General features: G+C 39.9%; 2 protein-coding genes across 2 annotated transcripts; one reads left to right on the top strand and one right to left on the bottom strand.

The window, feature by feature from the left end:
- Positions 1-12: 12 nt before the first annotated feature.
- On the bottom strand, positions 13-4,104 carry LOC6040625 (WASH complex subunit 5). The gene is made up of 5 exons (XM_038263069.1): positions 3,811-4,104; positions 3,457-3,751; positions 1,267-3,404; positions 381-1,205; positions 13-322 (listed from the first exon to the last, which is right to left on the bottom strand). Exons 1-5 carry the CDS (start codon positions 3,933-3,935, stop codon positions 169-171), a joined length of 3,537 nt encoding a protein of 1,178 aa, XP_038118997.1. The 5' UTR covers positions 3,936-4,104; the 3' UTR covers positions 13-168.
- LOC6040624 (iroquois-class homeodomain protein irx-4-A) lies at positions 3,934-18,296 on the top strand. Its single transcript, XM_038261262.1, is given in 11 exon segments — positions 3,934-3,945; positions 9,658-9,859; positions 9,862-9,888; positions 14,296-14,920; positions 15,203-15,325; positions 17,162-17,289; positions 17,422-17,466; positions 17,603-17,851; positions 17,854-17,976; positions 18,045-18,116; positions 18,119-18,296. Coding segments are annotated over 11 exon segments (1,647 nt in total). The 3' UTR covers positions 18,160-18,296.
- The last annotated feature ends 1,519 nt before the right edge of the window (positions 18,297-19,815 follow it).

Genomic DNA, 19,815 nt, shown 5'->3' with positions numbered 1-19,815 from the left:
ACAATTGGTGGTTACAAGGCAGTTTATTTATTTATTTTAACATTCATATTGCTAAAACATAAAATATTAATCGCACTTCTATGGATTTTATAGAACTTTCATTTAACGATGACTCCAACGAACAAAAAACACCCTTCAATTCCCAAGGCACCACCAGTCCTTCACCGGTCAGGACTTGCCGCCGGACAGAAACTCGTACTGGTTCAACACGTTGTCCGGGATGTACTGCTCGAGCTGGGCGCGCGGTATCTCCGCCACGCGGGTAAAAATCTCTAGAAATCGCAGCGCCAGCACCGCTTCCGCGCAAATTTCCTGCTTCGCTCTGAAATTTAATAATTAAAAATGTTTTTTTTTTGTGTGTGGAGTTCTTTAAAACTTACTTTAAATTTGCGTCAACAAACGACATAACGTACTGGCAGATGTACACCAGGAATGTGTCCATGTGGGCGTTGTGAAACTGCCGGAAGACGGTCAGTAGACCGACGACCACGGGAAAGCCATCGATTGGGTCGTTTTTCTTTTTGGCGATCAAGCTGTCGACGTTCTTCATGTATTGGAAGCGGGGCAGGTGGACAATCACAAACAGGAACACGAGCAGGGACAAAAAGCGCGGACTTTTAGTTTCGATGTACTTCTTGCGGTAAGGGTTGTACAGGCCGGCGCACTCCAGATAGCGGTTCAGCTCAAACACGAGGTCGGCGCTCGGCAGTGGCTTGCTTTCGTTTAGTGTGTGTCGCTTCACGTCCATCAGAATGGCGTCGTTCAGGGCCCGCAGCGATGACTCCAGCTTGGTGGACTTTAGCTTGCAGCTGCAGTTGAGCTCGAACGCGACGTGCGTTCGAAGGATTTGCTTCTGGCCGATCTTCAGGATCCAGTCCTGCAGCTGGGGCCAAATTCGTGTGAAGGTGGTCGTCAGATTAGCGTACGTTTTGCCGGGCAGTTCCACGTAGTCGACCTTTTGCAGCTCGGACTCGACGTTGTCTAGCGCGTCGTACCAGCTCGGTTCGTGCTGGAGCTTGCGGGCGATGGTGACGAGGAAGTTTTCCAACTCGGCGGTTACAAGGAAAGAGTAGAGTTTGTCGAGTCCGACTAGGCCGGGTGGGCCGAAGGTTTCGTTGACGCGTGCGGCGAATTTGTTTGTGAGGAGCGGTTTGTGGGACTTGGGGTCGTACCAGGTCGTGCAGATGTCCACGTAGATGGTGGTTCTGAAAGGGATAGTAGCAAAATTAGTAGAACGGTTTGAACACTTTAAACGAGAAAACTTACTTTGGATCCGTAATGCGCATTATCTCGCGCGCCAGCCGTCCCACGAACGTAACCGAAGCCATGTCCAGCGGTTCGTAGCTCGGAATCGGAATGGTGCTGCTCTGGAACTCCGACTCCCAGTCGAGAATCTTGCTCTTCACGAACGGATTGCACTCCCGCTGGACGTTGTAGTTGATGATGCGCTGCATCTCCTCGTTCCAGATGCGCAAGCAGTGAATGTTCAGGTAGTCCTGGACGTACTCGAACGAGCGCTTGTACCCGTCGATGATTTTGTGCAGCGCGGTTAGTTTCGCCTCCAGTTCGGACTCTTTGGCTTTGGCGTTGAACGTGAGATTCGTGTGGAACGCGTCGGAAACGTTCTTCACAAACTCCTTCCGAATGCCGTCTTCGAGCAGTTGTTTGGGATCGAGGGCGACCACGCCGACGAGGGTCGTTTTCATGGCGAGGATTCCCTCGGTGAACGTTGACACGGAGTAGGTAAGCTTTGCTATCGTGAACCGTTCGTCGAGCTGGGCGTACTCTTTGAGCTTTTCCTTTTCGAGTCGCATCGGGATTTGCTTGATTACGTTGGTTTGAAGGTCGATGATTTGGGCCAGGATGGTGAACATCGTTTCCGGGATGATTTGAACGACCTTGCGGACGAAATTTGCGAGCTCGTTGCTGTAGTACTTGGAAACGTCCATCAAATCTTCGCTCTCGGCTTGGTTCAGCCGGAGAAGGGGGATTTCCAGCGCTGAGGCTAGTTTGAGAAAGGTCGAACGCAACTTGATTACCAAACTGGGCTGCTTTTTGATATTTTCTTGCATCATTGGAGTGTAGCTGTCAATCAGTCGCCAGGCATAGCTGAAATCTCCAATCAGTTGCAGATTGATCAGGTCGTCCTCCTTGATGCTGATTGTGTGGAACATCTGTTGAAGATATTGCCGCGTCTCGACCATGTTCTGCTTCACTTGCATGTTTTTGCTAAGATCATGAAAGTCCTGAACCTCCTCCAAAGCTTGAATCAGCTGAATGATATTTCTACCTGAAACACTCAACTCCTTGTCCTCATTACTAAGTTTAGTAATCTCCCGGCCAATATTCAAGAACCACTTGCTCAAACTATCATTCTTTTTCATCTTTCCGAAAGGTTTATCCCCAGAGTAAGCATCCGCCAGGTCCTGAATCCGCTCACATGCTTCCTTCTTAAAACTGTCCCACCTTTCCTGCCTCTCGTCCAGCAGCCTCTTCAAAATCTCCCTAATCTTAACCTCCAACTGAGCCGTGTTCAACAGCAACTCAAAGAACTCGATCCCTTTAAAATCGATATCACTTTCAATGAGCTCCTTCACCTGGCGACACTTCTTCAACGAAGCCGCACTGCCCACATCAATCACGGGCTGCCCCGTGTGCAGCATCACCCAGCGGACCGTAATGTTGCACTCGCGGATCAACGCCGTCACCTTCGGAATGTTATCCAGCAACTTCTGCTCGGTGAGGTTGCCCTCCTTCAAAATACTCCTCGTACGATTCAACAACGTTTCCATAGATCGCTTCTGCTTGCTGCAAATCTCCTTCAAATTCCCACTGTCGAACGTGTTCAACATCGCAGATTTGGCCGCCTTAAACGGATCCCAAGCGTTCAGCAAGTTCACCGTGATTCCCATGTAAAGCGAAACGATCCAATTGTCCGAGAAAAACTTGTCCACAATCTCGCGCATCCGCGAGGCCTGGTTGTGCAGCATGTTGGTCGCAAAGAACAGACAAACGTACAACATCCCAGCTTGGTTGGCCAACGCCGTGGACCGATGTTCCGGCAGTGGATACACCGAAATTTGATTGTACACGTCGTCCGACCTCAGTCGGCCAATCACCATCTCCACGTACACCGGGTTCACCGGCACCCGGCCAAAGTAGTCCTCCGGGTAGTTTTGAGTCTTCTTGGCGGCTGCGAACGACGACAGGGCTGACGAAGAGGTACTTCCGTCGTTGTACCCGGTCGAACGGAGCAGCTTGCACACCTCGTCGATGTTGCTGTCGCCGTCGGTCTTGAGCGCGCTGTACCGATTGTAGGCCACCAGCAGCCGCTCCCGAACCAGACCCGGGATCTGGAGGTCCACCACGAGCAGCATGACGCCGTACAGGTACAGGGCTTCGCACTGGAATGAACTTGTTAATTTCAGGAATACCAATGAGTTAAGCAACACCCACCATCAGCTGCTTGCCCTCCTCGTCCTGGAACACCTTCTCCATCGACTGCTGGATAAACATCCCCCCGTTGAGCTCGTCCAGAAAGGTGTTCAGCTCCTTGATGTACTTGTGAATGCTTTCAAACACGATGTAGAACCGGTTCAGAATCACCAGATAATTCTCGCGGATTTCCTCGTCCAGCACCTGCAGCTTCTCGTCGGCCTCGATGCGGGCCTCCTGCGCGTCCGAGATTTGAAAGTAGCTAAAGTCCATAATGATTTCGCCATACTTTTGCTGCTCCTCTTTAGTTTTCAAGCTGCAGACAAAAAAATCTCATTGAAGTATTTACAAAATTAACACCATAAAAAATCACACCAAAACACCTCCGGGATAAACTCCTTCAGGCGCAGCAGCTCGCAGATGATGGTGTTGCCCTCGGCCACAATCTGCAAAATCGTCTGGCCGCAGACATTGTTCTCGGCGAGGAATTCGGCCGCCATGGTGGCGAAAGTTAATGAATCTCAACACCAACCAAAACAAATAAAAATCAATCTTAATTCGTACAAATTGAATGAATAACACTGATAAGAGGACCCTAAAGTGCACTGCCTGACTGGCCACCCCACAACAACATCAGCAACATTGCGACAGGCGCGACCAAAACAAATTCAGGCGTGAGCATAGATCGTGCATAGGTTTTGTAAACAAAGCAGCATGAAAAAAGCACAGTGGGATAAACTCTGGAAAAATGTGGGAAATGCGTTTGATTTCCCAAAAATTTTGAAATCTATGAAAAATAACGATAAGGTTCACTCAAGCCATTAAAAAGTACCGGTTTTGCTAGTAGAACCATGTTCAGGAATCCCAATGGCAGATTGGTCAGGTGCGTTTACAGATCGACCAATGTTCAACAAATCATAGAAAATCGATAATTGAACTTAATGATTCGCTTTTACCTTCATTTGAAAGCTTTTCATGCGATCTTTCGAATGCTGTATCGAACAACTGTAAAATTTAACTTTTATATCAAGTTTTTGAAGACCCTTGAAATTCACAAATTCGGAACACTTTTTTCTTACGGATGTAAACAAACTTTGGTTCTCTCTATGAGTAGAAAATTTATACAAAATAATGACTTCACGCACTGAAACCAACGAAACTCATGCTTAGTTATGTTTTACGAATGGTCTGATAACTTTTTTTTAAAATATCAGTTAAATTCAGGTGTTCCACAATTGTGGGAGGCACAATAACATCCCACAATTATGGAACATGCTGCTCTGAAAGAAATACTCTTGAAATGCAGTTTTTTGTTTTAAATAAAGGTCCTAAATGTAGTAGGGTCGACAGAAACGATGCATTTGGCATGCTATTGACAAATTTATGTGAGCCATTCTCCCCGAAAGCCGGAAAGTCAATGTTGGCAGCTGTTCATTAGGGTGACAATGAAAATAATCGACATCAGGGATACCCTTTGGCTCGATTCCTTAGGCAAAAGTAAGTAACTGTGCCAATTTTGAGCCAAATCGGTTACGGTTAAAGGGTCGCTTCTTATCGTTGAAGTTTATATGGGAAAAATCGCAAAAAATGTATGCAGAAAAACATCTTTTCAGTATTTTTCTGCCAGGCGACGCAGGTCTTGCCCAAAATTGTTCAAGTGTAAGATTCTTATAGGAAATTCAATTGTCTACAACTTTGTCGAAGTGTGCAACACAATCCGAGTTGATCCTGATTTTTTTTATGAAGTTTGGTTCAAAATCGCCAACAACATCCAGTACTTTGTTCTAGAAATCAGGAGGAAATCCAGTTTTTTCGCGAAAACTTAACACGTAGCCTCGGGACACCTAATCTTGTTTTATCATTAATTTGGATATAAGTTCGCATTATGAATGTCAAAACTGTGTTATTTGATGAATTCTAACATCAACATCAAATCAATTTTTTTATGAAGTTTGGTTAAAAATCGTGTCACTTTGTTCTAGAAATCAGGAGGAAATCCAGTTTTTTTCACGAAAACTTAACACGTAGCCTCGGGACACCTCATCTTGTTTTATCAAAACTGTGTTATTTGGTGAATTCTAACATCAACTTTCATTTCAAGTTTGTTTGAACGCTGTTGTTAATTTCAAAACAATTAAATAAAATTATAAGATTACCAAAAATGCGAAACATAACACGTGAAATATTTCATAGGCGTCCGAAGCACCGGGAAGGCAAAGCAGAAATTCATGGTTTTGATTTCCTTAAATTCCTGCAAATTTTTATATAAAATATCGATTGATTTGATGTTAACAGCTTATTTGAAACCTAAGAATGCCATTCACTAACATTTCAGTCCAAATTTGTGCGATTCATCAGCAAAAACGTGTGTCCAGAACTCGAAGCAAAAGTGTCCGGATTTCGAATCAGCTTTTATCAGTGTCCGGTATTCGAAGCACAACAAGTCATTATAATTTTCAAATTCTGATGAAAAATTGTTAGAAAAGACATAATTTGCATGCATTCTCTTAAAACTGACTGTTAATACTACATCCTGATGATATTTCTTCATTTCCAACTTATTACATGATTTTTTGTCAGCTATAACGAAAATGATATGCTACTAAGTGTCCGGATTTCGAATCATGACGTTATTTTTTCAGCAGCCTCAAATTTTGTCCAAATCACCTCAAGTGTACAAACTGTGCGGCAGCATAATTTTTGAAAATCACACGAGTAAACGTGGCAACGTTGGACTTGGAAAATGCTGAGAGAGAGCTTTCGGTTTGACAGCTCCTGCTTGACACCACTCACACACCCACACACTTCCAAACCGGAAAATCACGCACACATCTGAACGCAACATAAACAAACCCGCTCACGCACACTACGATCCGGTTTATATGCTCTCCTTCTTTTCTGGGAGGGAGGTGCATCACTTCGCCCAGCCGTCGTCGCCGTCGTCGCGGAGGAAAATATTTTCAGGGGGAACTTCATTTGACATTTCAAAAGTCAAAATTCAGCGTCCATAAATAAACATTCGAGTTTTGGTTTGGGAAAAAATCTTGAAAATAGTGACTAAGTGCGTGTTTTTAAACTGTAATTGTTTGTGAATTCGTGAGTGTTTGCATTTTACACTGGAAAAATGATGGGTAAGTTCAAATTTGTATGCTTAACTTTGGTTTTTGGACGAAATTATGTGTGTGTGTTTCCACTTTTATCAGCTGCCATTTTTACCCAAGAAACAAATAAATTTATGATTTGAATACAACTGCAAACAAAATATATTGCAACAAAAATTAAACCGATAAATTTATCAAAAGAAACATTGATAAGAATTTTGCAAAATTTTCAAACAAAATTGTTTTCAAAGCCGAAGAAAAAATAAAAACAGAAAAGCTTTATTGAGTCAATGACAGCTCAAATTTCGCGGTAATATTATGAGCTTGTACAAATTATGCAAATGTTTTCATTTGAATACCTAATGTGATTTGGTTATTTTGCAACATATAAAACGAGATATATACTGTTTAGTAAGTTTACTGCTATCAATTTTTATTGTGAAAATGTATAGATTGGTAGCCATTTTGGAAGTGGCCTTAAGCTGTTTGATTGTTGTCAATAGCTCCAAAGGCATATAAATCATCAAATTTGCTCATAGAGATAAATCAAATAATTATTTTGTAGGACCTACAAAATTTACTCGTATATTTTTCAAGCATAGATCTGTCGATAACGGTACAGAAATAAATGATAAATTTCCAGTAATTGACAGCTGTCAAAACGTCAATTCGGTAAACATCAGTAAATAGTAGTCGTTGCCTTGGTGTTTGGCAAACACGATTGTATTTGTGTCGAAACGAAGTTAGGAGAATAATATTATGCATTTTTCACGAAATAAATACAACCCAATGACAGCTTCAGATCGTCAACTTACGAATACGCAAGCGCCGCGCATACCGCTGGAAAACGTCAAATCGATTTAATAGTATTTGTATAACGATTTGTACACGCAACAGTGTGCTCCTAAATTATTTATGTTGTCTGAGTTAGTTTAATTTTACTTTGTTTTTACTGAGTCCATTTATTGTTTTTTATCGATTTTTTAAACTATTTTTTATGTTTAACATATATTGAAGAAAACATTTCAAACTGCACATTTTAATGCTTTTTGGTTTATTGAATATTCTGAATGTACTCCTAATAATCTATCTTTCCCTTAAAAATTAGCCAAACTTACTTGAGTAAAATTTGTTTAATGTTGGTTTAAAAAAATTGTAATATAATTTTATCAATTTTTCGAAGTCTTTTCTACAGTATTCCAGGTGCCAGTCGTATCTCAACTGAAAATTCAAAGCTCGGTTGAAACTTACTTTTGTCAGGCAAGTAAATGATAAATGTTATTTCATTTTAAACTGAATATTTTTTTAAATGTCTGGCATTTTCAAATCGGCGCAAATAATGTCCGTGATGCTAAAATATGCTTATGTGATATTTCAAGTTGGTTTTCAACCAACACGACACTTATTGGCTTTTTCTGTAAGCCAAACTGAATTTTCATTGTTTTAGAGTTTATGGGATTTAAAGGACGTGCAGATGGTCAATTTAAAGCATTTTTGAAATTGATTATATGTAAATTGGTTGAGAACCTGTAAAAAATAGTTTTGTTTACAAAAAGTGCATAGCACCTTTCGCAAGTCAAACTAAGCTCTTTTTGACTTTAAGCAATATATTGAAGTTTCAGGACATAGATACTAAACCATTTTTTGACAGCCCTAAACAACTCCCCAAAGTTTGGGAACGATTGGTTACTCCACACTTTCCGCAAAGCGAATCAAATTTGTATGGGAATTTGTATTCGTCTAAAACTTGATTTTTGAGCAACAACACGTTTTATACCAGTTTTGAGGGCGCTATTTTTTTAGAAGCAAGTTAGCATCAAACTCTCTTCGGGAAAGTTGTAGGGCACCTTTCAAAACAACCATACATGAATATAACGTGAAACATCGATTTTTTTTAAATGTCGAAATAAAAAAAAATGGTCCAAATTTTGCTTATGCAATGTTTGGAACTTAACCAATATTTCCCAGACTTTGGAGAGTTGTTTAGGACCTCATAAAGAACTGAAAAAAATGCTGTGCTGGAAAACACGACTTTTGTTACTACATTCTAATGATGCATTCCTTTTTGTCAAAAATTCGTCACGATTTATTCATGATTTTATCTTATCGTTTCTATTACATTTTTGTGTATTTTTTGCCAAATATCAAAAGTCAAAAAAATAACCATGAAACTTATTGCCATAAAAAAGACTTATTGTATAAAAATATCACCCGTTTTTTGTGAAGCTTTTTTTTTGTGAGCATTCTGCTAAAACGCTCACCCAACCAAAATTAAACTTTTTGTGTTTTCGCTTCTCCAGAATGTTTCATAAAATCGAGCTAAATCAAGCTCCCCCCTAAGAAAAAGGCCGCCGCCCATGCTCTTATGCTTGTAAACACGCAACATAACTCCCCTCCCCTCCCAAATCGTAAAATCTCACCCACACATCCACACGCTCTCCACCTCGCCTGTCACTGCTGCCGCCGCCGCTGTGTGCGTGCTTTATTTACCCGATCCGTCGCCGTCGTCGCTCGCATCGCCCGAAAGCTCTCGCTCCTCGCGCGCGCCGTCGTCGGTCCGCCATTTTGTTTCGGCCGTCGCTCGCTGCGTTTTCGGTTTTGCCGCGGACGCTCCGCTTGATGCCTGTCATTCTGACAGTTCGCGTTGCATTGTGTGGAGCGCTTTTTGTTATTCCTCTCTGCTCATCACATTTTTGACAGCTAGCTCCTTTTGCAGAGGAAAAGTGTCGCGATTTTCAAAGTGGTTTTTCGGGGGTGAAAAGTGACGGAAATTGGTGCGAAAGTTGGGGAAAAGTTGGTCCGCCGCGGTGCGAACGTTGGAGCGGTGTTTTTGTGGCAAAGTTCGGCGGAAATCGACCCCAGCGGAAGGGTTGAAAATTTCGTGTGAAAAGTGGACTTTGGTGGAAGCGGGGTGCGTGGAGGTCGCGCGCGGTTCTTCGCGTTGGTGCGGGGAAGGACGGAAAAAACTCAGCAAGCCTTGAGTTTTGAGCTGCTGCTAGGCAAACAGTGGCGAAGAATCGAAGTAGGCTTCGCGGCTGAGAGGAAGCGAAAACTTCAAATTGCGCACCGGATTGCGAAGATCCGGTTTCCGTAGCACACGTTTGAACGCATCTTTGCCTAGCAGTCGGGGCGCTTGTCGCCATCCAAAGCCGTCAAGATTGAGGAAATAGAGGAAATCGTGGAGACCGAGGAGGTCATCCTCTCTCCCGAAGACCTGCACCACGAAGAGTACGAGATCACGTCGGTGCCGATCGAAACAACGACGACGGTGCAGACCGTCAAGCGGACCGACATCCGTGACCTGGCCCGGGAGGCGCACTACAAGCCAAACTGCTACAGCAGGAAAATGAAGGTAACCGAGGCTTGGAACGGGAACCTCTCGCAGAACTATTTTGATTCGCAACTGTCGTCGCGCGTCTTTCGTAAACAAGAGAATCTATCAAAATCTATTGCATAATTTGTCAGATAATTCGTCGAGCTTCGTTTTGGTCGTGCAGCGGCGGCTGTCTGTCAAATGTCAAACCTTTGTCACCCGGAATGTAATCGTCAAGACGGATCCCGTATTTTTTTCGATTGTCAAAATAACAAGCTCATCTTTTTAAGAAGATAAACATTCATCAAAGTTAGGAAATCCACGCGAAATTTACCAGAAAACTTGTATAAAATTCAAACACGAAATTTGTTCTCGAACATGACAGGCTGGAAGCGGATGACAGCACGATTTCCAACATGGCGGTGCGAGTGAAAAAAAGACTGCGTCGTTTGAATTTTACGCGTCGCTTGAAGACGACCGTCAAAAATTTAAACAAACTCATATTTTGAAAATTGTGTGCAAAATCGGTCCAGTTGACAGATTCGTTTTTGTAAAAATTCAAATTGATAAAAAATTTATGTCAAAAACTTGTATTTTTCAAACATTGAAGAAACTGTCAAAATTTGAAGATTGTGTTGGTGAGTTTCTTTCTTGCTCACCCACACCAATGTAACTGTTTGGCAGTGTTGCCAGAAATACAGAAAGAAAAAAATCGATAAATTCTATGAATGTCAAAAGATCGCAGCATGCTGCCTGGTAAACTGCAGAAAATTGAGAAAATTTGCATTTTTTTTTAAAATGAATTAATCAGTTATTTGGGAATTTGTGTGACCGTGAAATGGATAAAAATCCTTCAAGATGGCCGGTCTGTATAATTGCTGACTACATTTAATCCAAATCCAAAAAGTATTTCCTAGGGCATAATAGACTTACGAATTTGTTAAAAAAAAATTCAAATTTTTATTTAATTTCAAGTCACAATTAAAGATCAGTAAGCATTGTTAAATGAAGTAGATTGCTGATAAACAGTAACTTATCTGAGTACAATGACCATTTACAAAAGTTTTGGATTTTTAATCAATTTTAATTCTTGACAGAAAATACTTTATAAATATGATTCAAAGTAAATGCATTATGTGATATGGTTTCATCGTGTTACTGTTGTTATTTACTTTAGTCCAGTGAGTAATTATTATTCTGGAAAATATGCATCGGTGGTCCCCTCGTTATTTTTGGTTCAGCTCAGTTAATGAGCAGCATTCGGTGACTGGGCTACGTTCTCAGCCCAGTTACCGAACAAGTACTCTATAAATAGTGCTCTATATCAAACGTCAAAATTACCCCCCGCTAGAGGGCGCTGAAACTTGGGGTGAGGTTTTCATTAGAACCTACAGCGAGTAAATTGGTTTGAAATTTGAAATTGTTTTATTTCATCATACAATCTACATTGATAACAAATTATACAATTTTCAGGTAAGAAATAAATAGCTTAATTGTTATAAACGAAAATATTCTTGTGATGTCCGATTTAACCTGTTCATTATCTGATTCAAAATAAGAAAAAGTTTTAATCAACCAAAAACTAATTAATCAATTGAGAATGTAGATTATTAAAGTTTATAAATATTTTTTAAAGTCACTTCTACCATAAAAGAAACGCTATGCTTGAAAAATGTTAATTGGAATGATTTTCAAAACTAGCAATCTAACCTCATTCTCGCGTTTTCAATCCGGATCTCAGAATTTTCAATGAAAAAGGCAACTTAGCAAAAAAATCTAAAAGTCAATCGATAGGACTTTTTATTTCTTACCTCCTGTTAACTTTATTTTATTCCAAAAAATAAATTTTCTTTCAAAAAATCTTAAAATAGTTTTCACTACCCTTTGCACTTATCGCCTTAAAACGTAAACGTAACCTTGCACCAAAGTTCTTCTACTCGAATGTAGGTGGCGAATCGAGTTTTTAGTTTTGGTTTTGGGGGCCTATAGATTTAAGAGTATTTCATGGATGATGTTTTAACTTCAACAATACAAAATAGGACAATTTTTTTTGTTTTGATTGTCCGAAGTGAAGTTTTTGTGAGGCATTCGGACAATCGAATCGGTACTGTATGCAGACAGCTAAATTTTGACGTTAAAGTGCTTTTCAATTCTCATGTGTTTCAAAAAAGAAAATGCAAAAATTTGTTTACTTTTGGCATAACAATTTTAACTTTAAAATTGGGTCCTAAAATGAAGCTTGGACTTCTGATATTATTGTTTACAGCGATAAAGCTTATGTTTGTGAGTACAATGACCCTTTGTACGACCACATAGAGTTTAAAATGGATTTTTAAATCAATTTTGAAAAATTAACCTCGCGGTCCTTCTTGACAGAAAAGCTCCTACTTGACAGCTCGTTCCAAGGGGGCCATAGTTGATCCATCGAAAAAATGTTGTCTTGTCAAAAAAAAATCGCATTAAAATGAAAAAAAAGTGATCAGAAATGGTTTTTAATTGTGTTTTTTACCGTTGTACATAAAAATTTACATAGGGCTTTAGTACCCAATTGAACAAAAAAAGAGAAAACATTTAACTCTGCAACACAAAGAATATAAGTTTTCGTAAAAGTTGAAATAAATCTAGTCATTTTTGCTTAATTAAATTGCTGTATAAAAAATTACAGGAAAACCAAATTATCCGCTAAACTACTTTGTCTTGGCGGTCTCTATTGCATGACTCTTACGCTGTTGTAATAGGGTGCTAAACTGCCCATGTTCGCATAAATGTCCCATATGCATTTTCATTACTTTTGAGTTATTGAAGCTTTGGTTCAAAATTGTGTACTCTTCTAGAAATCTGTAACATATCCAGTACTTTATACTTGGAATTTGGAGAAAATCATTTTTTTATTGCGAAAACTTAACACTTTTCTGCGTTTTTCTCCGCTTGCTGTTTTTTGCATATGGGACATTTATGTGAACATGTGAATTTTTTAATGCCAAAGAACAATCTATTTTCATTTAAAAAGTTAACACTTTGCGATGGCCCAACTATAGTCCCCTTGGAATGGGCTGTCATGAAAGATACTTTCTATTAAGAAAGACCCTGATTCTTTTTTTCATTAAATAGTTGTGCTCAAAAAAAGCTTAATCATTGTGCTCAATCAAATACACTGAAAATATGCCACACTTTTTATTCAAGTGCCCAAACACTTGAATGATTGAATAAAGTCACATCGTAGATCTAATTGGTTTGTGTTTCAACATCAATCCAAACCACTATCAAATGCAAGTGTTTGGGCGGTTGACTTTTTGGTATTTTTTAACATGTTATTTCATTCGGGTGGCTCAAGCTTTTCAATTGTTTTGCTCATGAATTTGTCCCACCGTCTTGAACTATTCAAAGTGATGAGCAAAACACTGAAAATGATCATAAGATCTACCCAAACAGGCACTATTCAAAGTCAACGTGATTATCCACATGAATTTAATGTGTTTCACTGATTGATTTTTGCTTTCATCGAAGGCTAGAAGCGAGGCAAGAACCAATAGCACAAAAACACTTGTTTTCAACTGGCCGGCCGGCGCAGTGGTAGCGTGCACGACTAGCAAGCGAGAAATGTAAATCGCTTGTACGTACTTTTATTTTCAACACCATTTAAAATTCAAGTGTTTGGCTATTGACATTATTTCATGGCCAATCACCGAAATTTCAAGTGTTTTGCGATTGATATTTGAGTGCTCTGTACAGCAGGGCCAGATCATGTGTAGAACACTTCGTTGAGCTGTGTAAGTTTTGCTCAGTGTAAGCAATCTCAAAATTCTATTTTGAGACCCAATTGCCTTATAGGCTCCAAAATTTACATTGTTATACTTGAAATCTAGAGTTTTTTTTGAAAAGGTCCTATAAACCAAATTTTCATTTTTTGCTTTTTGGGTGTTTTTGAACACCCCTGACTCAAGGCGGTTCTAAAAACACCCAAAAAGCAAAAATTGAAAATTTGGTTTATTGGACCTTTTCAAAAAAAACTCCAGAAATGTGAATAAAAATTATTCAATTCAATGCCTGAATACCTATCTAATTACGAAAAAATCTTTAAAAAAATCAATTTCTTCATTTCTGGCAACTCTTACTTCACACGTCAAACACGGGTGATTTTGACGTTTCCTACGTGACGTGAGGGGAAAACTCACCAACACAAGCAAAGCTCGCCCGATCGAGTGTGCGTGATGTTTTTTTGCCTTCTCTTGTTGACGTTCAATATCACGCAAGAGAGTGTGAGAGAGCGACGGCGGCGGCGTCGCGTCATCTGTCAAATTGGAGGGGTAAAAGCTCGCTGTGTTCGCTACTGGAGAAGTGAGCTTTTATGCTGTTTGTGAAAATGCACGCACATTGTAGGTTTTGGGAGATTTTTGGGTAGTCAAAATTGAGTGTGATTTTAATTTTATTTATTTTTATTTCCAGCTCAAGAGCTCAACTTCCAGCCGGCGTCGAGCGCCGAGGACACCGAGGGTTCGGACGGTGAACACTACAAAGTCGAGGGTGACCACAGCTTCAAAACCGAATATGAGGGTGACCTGGACATGGACGGCATCAGTCCGAACAACTCGTCCTCGATCCGGAAGCGCCGCGGTAACCTGCCCAAACACTCGGTCAAGATTCTCAAGCGCTGGCTGTACGAGCACCGGTACAACGCGTACCCGAGCGACGCCGAGAAGGTGACGCTGTCGCAGGAGGCCAACCTTACGGTGCTGCAGGTTTGCAACTGGTTCATTAACGCGCGGCGGCGGATCCTGCCGGAAATGATCCGACGGGAGGGCCACGACCCGCTGCACTACACGATCTCGCGACGGGGCAAAAAGCTGAACAACCAACTGGCCAACATGTCCGGCCCGAACCCGATCACGATGAGCCCGGCGTCGGAGGTCATTGTCGGTGCCACTGAGGAGATCATCGAAGAGGAGGAGGTCATCGAGGAGGGCGTACCTAACATTATTACTTCCAGCATCGGGCAGCAGTACGTGCAGACGCCGGCCGGTCTGGTGAAGGTCGAGGAGGACGTGGACTTTGAGGACCACATAATCTACCGGTGAGTAACGAAGCAAGTAAAAAAAAAATGTAGTTGAATATTCCCACTAACCAACCGCCCCTTGTGACTCTCAAAGTTATTCCTACAATATCCATTCCTACCGGGCCCAGCAGCCCGTGTTCCGCTCTGTCCTCAAGAAAACCAAATATCAAAGACGCAGGAAAATTCAAGCCTTTGTCAAGCACTCGAAGAAACCGAAAAGGTTCACCTTTTGGCTGTTCTTTAATTTCTTTTCCTGTAAATCAATTTTACTAATCCGTTGTTGTGGTCGCATTCATTTAGGTCGGACGAGAGCAACATCGAGTACGAGTACCCGGAGGAGGAGGAAGAGCTGCAAACCGAACAAACCGAGTGGGACGGCATCATCCGGTACGCCAACGACAAGGACGACGAAATTCCAGAAGAGTAAGTTTCATGGAAAATTGTCTAGGCATAAGTTTTTCTTTTTTCATAGCTAAGTTTTTGTCAGATTTGTTGATTCGCAACTGCCCATGTTTGCATGAGAGACTAACAGAGAAACTTTAAGAATTTAAGAATTTTTAGAGTTTTAGAATTTTAGACTTTTAAACTTTTAGACTTTTAAACTTTTAAACTTTTGGAATTTTAGAATTTTAACAACTTTAGAATTTAAGAATTTAAGAATTTAAGAATTTAAGAATTTAAGAATTTAAGAATTTAAGAATTTAAGAATTTAAGAATTTAAGAATTTAAGAATTTAAGAATTTAAGAATTTAAGAATTTAAGAATTTAAGAATTTAAGAATTTAAGAATTTAAGAATTTCAGAATTTCAGAATTTCAGAATTTCAGAATTTCAGAATTTCAGAATTTCAGAATTTCAGAATTTCAGAATTTCAGAATTTCAGAATTTCAGAATTTCAGAATTTCAGAATTTAAGAATTTTAGAATTTTAGAATTTTAGAATTTAAGAATTTTAGAATTTTAGAATTTGAAATTTGAATTTTAGAATTTTAGAATTTTAGAATTTTAGAATTTTAGAATTTAAGAATTTTAGAATTTTAGAATTTAGAATTTAAATTTTAGAATTTAAGAATTTAAGAATTTAAGAATTTAGAATTTAGAATTTAGAATTTAGAATTTTAGAAATTTAGAATTTAAGAATTTTAGAATTTTAGAATTTTAGAATTTTAGAATTTTAGAATTTCAGAATTTCAGAATTTCAGAATTTCAGAATTTCAGAATTTCAGAATTTCAGAATTTCAGAATTTTAGAATTTTAGAATTTTAGAATTTTAGAATTTTAGAATTTTAGAATTTTAGAATTTTAGAATTTTAGAATTTTAGAATTTTAGAATTTTAGAATTTTAGAATTTTAGAATTTTAGAATTTTAGAATTTTAGAATTTTAGAATTTCAGAATTTTAGAATTTCAGACTTTCAGAATTTCAGAATTTCAGAATTTCAGAATTTCAGAATTTTAGAATTTCAGAATATCAGAATATCATTTTAGAATTTTAGAATTTAAAGTTTTAGAATTTTTGATGTTTTGACTTTTAGACTCTAAGACTGTTAGAATTTTAGAATTTTAAAAACTAAGAATTTTAGACTTTTAGACTTTTAAACTTTTAGACCTTTAGACTTTTAAACTTTTCGACTTTTAGACTTCTAGAATTTTAGTATTTTAAAATTTTAACTTTTTAACATTTTAAAATTTAAGAATTTAAGAATTTTAGAATTTTAAAATTTGAGAATTTTAGGAATTGAGAATTGAGGAATTGAAGAATTTTAAAACTTTAGAATCTTAGAATTTTAAAAATCTAAAAATTATAATTTTTGAATTTCAGAATCTTAGAATTCGCTGAAATTTAAAATTTTTGAATTCACGATTTTTGGAAAATTAGGAATTCAGGATTTTAGGGATTTAAGAAACGAAACAACGTAACTTCGATTGTCCTAGTTCATTTTTATGTTCGTACCTTGTGTGTGTGTGTGTAAGACTCTTATGTAAACATGGTCAGTAAAGCTTTCGAAAAATAGAAGCATTTTCATAAAACTTTTTCGCGAGCTTAGTAGTTTAGGTTTAGAGGCGCAAAGGCACCTGTAAACTGCTGAAGCACCACTCTCCTGCCCTTTTGAGCTTTGTTTCCGCAAATCTTTACCCTTTTCTCTTCTCTTGAAGATTGTGCCACCGGTTGTTTGTTGAATGTCTGAATAAATGTGCAACTGGGAAAGAAATTAAAAGAAAATACTAACAACAAGACGGTCGTGTCTGCCTCCTTTCCAGAATAACGGAAGAGGAAGTGATTGCGTCGGACAGCCCCGTCAACGAGTACTTCACCACCACCACGACGACACACAGCAGCCATCTGCCGCAAGCGTCGTCCCAAACCCTGAGCACGGGCAACGCCTCCGGTATGTATGGATCGCTTTTAGTATTTTTTTTCCTTCTTTCTTTTTAATTTTGTTGTAACAAATGTTTTTCTTTTTCTGTTTCTCCCTCTTCTTCTTCTTCGGTTTCCGTTTTTCCTTCTGCTGACCTAATAGAGCGTTCCGCACCGAACACGGCCACAAAAGTGCTCGCCAAATCAGGTACTTTGCGCCTGTTGTTGTCTCGCGCTAGGTTTCGCTAGATTCGCTCGCTTAGTTCTTCAGAAAATCGCTGAAACGAGAGAAAAAACGCCTAGTGTTTCATCACTAATCAATTTAATCTTTCTCTTGTCAACAGTTCCCGCTGGGCTGGCCAGGGTACAGGTGGTGTCCGCGGCCAGCACAAACGCAGCGTCGAGCAACAACAGCGCGTCCACGCCGATCGTGGTCAAGGCGGCCACAGCCGCAGCGGGGACCACCATCGTGACGACACCGATCCAGCTGGGCAAGACGGGGACGACGGTGAGGAAGCTTATTACTACGAGCACGCCGGCGACGACGACGGCGGCGGCGGCGACAGTGGAAACGTCGAATGCGAAGTCGTTGAATCGTCGTCGGCGACGACGACGACGGCAGTGCTTTCGTCATCGAATATAAACAATAACAACAACAACAACACCAGCAGCAGCAATAACAACTCCCAGCACACGACGACCGCCGTCAAGGTTAAAGGTGAGTGAGCGGGGATGAGCTTTGGGGCTTGGAATGTTAGTAACGTGGAATTATTTCCAATTTTTCAGGCGTCATCCGCGACGACAAGGATCAGTTCAAATGCCTCTACCTGTTGGTGGAAACGGCCGTGGCGGTGCGCCAGCGGAAAAAGAACAGGACGACGTGCACGTGCTCGGTAATTAAGAATGACAGATACAAAACACCCCCACGAAATCCTTTTCTTCTGAGGACGACGACAGCGACAAATCCAAACGGACAGCGACAGCCCAGAACACGACACAACCGTAAACAAAAACCTTGTAATAAGCAGAGTTTAGAGCAAGAAGGATTCGTTGTTATTTTTTTCTAAAAAAAAAGCAGAAAACGAAACAGCAACAACATTGAAGATTGAGAATTTTACTATATTTCGTAAGGACAGATTTAAGAGCTAGGTGATAACTTTCGGTAGCATTAGAGATAAACGCAAACGGTGTATGCAAAACTGTGGAAATACACACAAACACACAATTTCAGCAAACAAAAAAGCAAAACAAACCCCCTCCCCCTTGTATATACATGAACTATATCAAGCAAAACAATGTAAAAGGACCAAAGTCAAAAATGTAAACAAACCAGATTTTCTCTGTAATCGATGCTAAGGGAGTTAAACTATCCCTACATAACGAGAAAAGTATTAAAAATGTGATGTTTCTTTGAAAAATCGCTATTTTACATAAGGCCAAAGTCAATTACATTGTGTTTGTATTCAAAATCCTCATAGACCCTTTGATTCTAAGGTCCAATGTGAAAACTGGGTTGTTTTGTTTTGAAATCGTGTTTGGGCCAGGGACAATCAAGATTTTGTTTGCAAACAAGAATCGAAACCAACATTGGCCTTCTGCTTTAAAATCGCTGTTTTGACCCAAATGAAAAATCCCAGGCATTTCTGGCCAATTCTTCCCTCCTAGATGTGATTCCCCATGGTTCTGGAGATGTTTTACTTAATTAAATGAAATGCAATTTGAATGTCACCGAATTGTATTCAGATTGCCCAAGTGTAAGTCTGCTAGTGGAACCGGCTTGGTAAAAATATATTCATGCTTTAGGTTCTTAGAGGACACCTGCAAAATGGAAAGTTTCCAGTATCAAATGAGTGGCAGGTTCTCCGACAGCCTGAACGACCAAGGCACCGGTTCTCTCGTCTGAGTTTTGCTCCAATCAATCCTCGAGTATTCTATTCAGGCGGAGCTCTTCCGCTACGTACTTTGTTCACTAGATCAGCAGGGTGGAACCTATCCCCGCCCACGACTACGTCAGGGATCAGCTCTGGAACAAACGGTGGCCACACGAGCGTGGCCGACGGCACGAGCACCACATTAAATTTTCGTCGCCGGAACATTGATCTGGAGTGGCAGTTGTGTCAGTGTTTGTAACGAGAACATGCTGCCCTCGGACACGATCATAAACTCAGGTGACTGTGACTGCTTCGACAAGGAGGAGGAGGGTATTGGTAAAGAAGCGATAAAGGCAACTTTTTGGGAAGAAACTACTACCAGAAGCAGCTGCACGTGTTCTTCGTCCTTTAACAAACTTAACCGGGCCACCTCGACTGATCCGGACGAAATCCTCCACGTTCGAACACCACCTGCGACGTCTCCAATTAACGAATTAACCTTTCCACTAACAGAGATTTATTCAATTTAAATATTTCCCAGTATTTCTGGCCAATTCCTACACTCCCTAAAGACGTGCATCGCTATGATTCTAGTCAATTTCTGTTTTTTAAAGAAACATAAACACGAACTATTTACATAAATTTATTAGATAAACCATTTCTTTGCTATTCCATGTCGCAAGTTC

The sequence above is a fragment of the Culex quinquefasciatus genome, chromosome 3 (genome assembly GCF_015732765.1).
Source record: "Culex quinquefasciatus strain JHB chromosome 3, VPISU_Cqui_1.0_pri_paternal, whole genome shotgun sequence".
Classification (NCBI taxonomy): Eukaryota; Metazoa; Arthropoda; class Insecta; order Diptera; family Culicidae; genus Culex; species Culex quinquefasciatus.
Note: the sequence above shows the minus strand (reverse complement) of the source record. Positions and strands in the feature narration are given on the sequence as shown.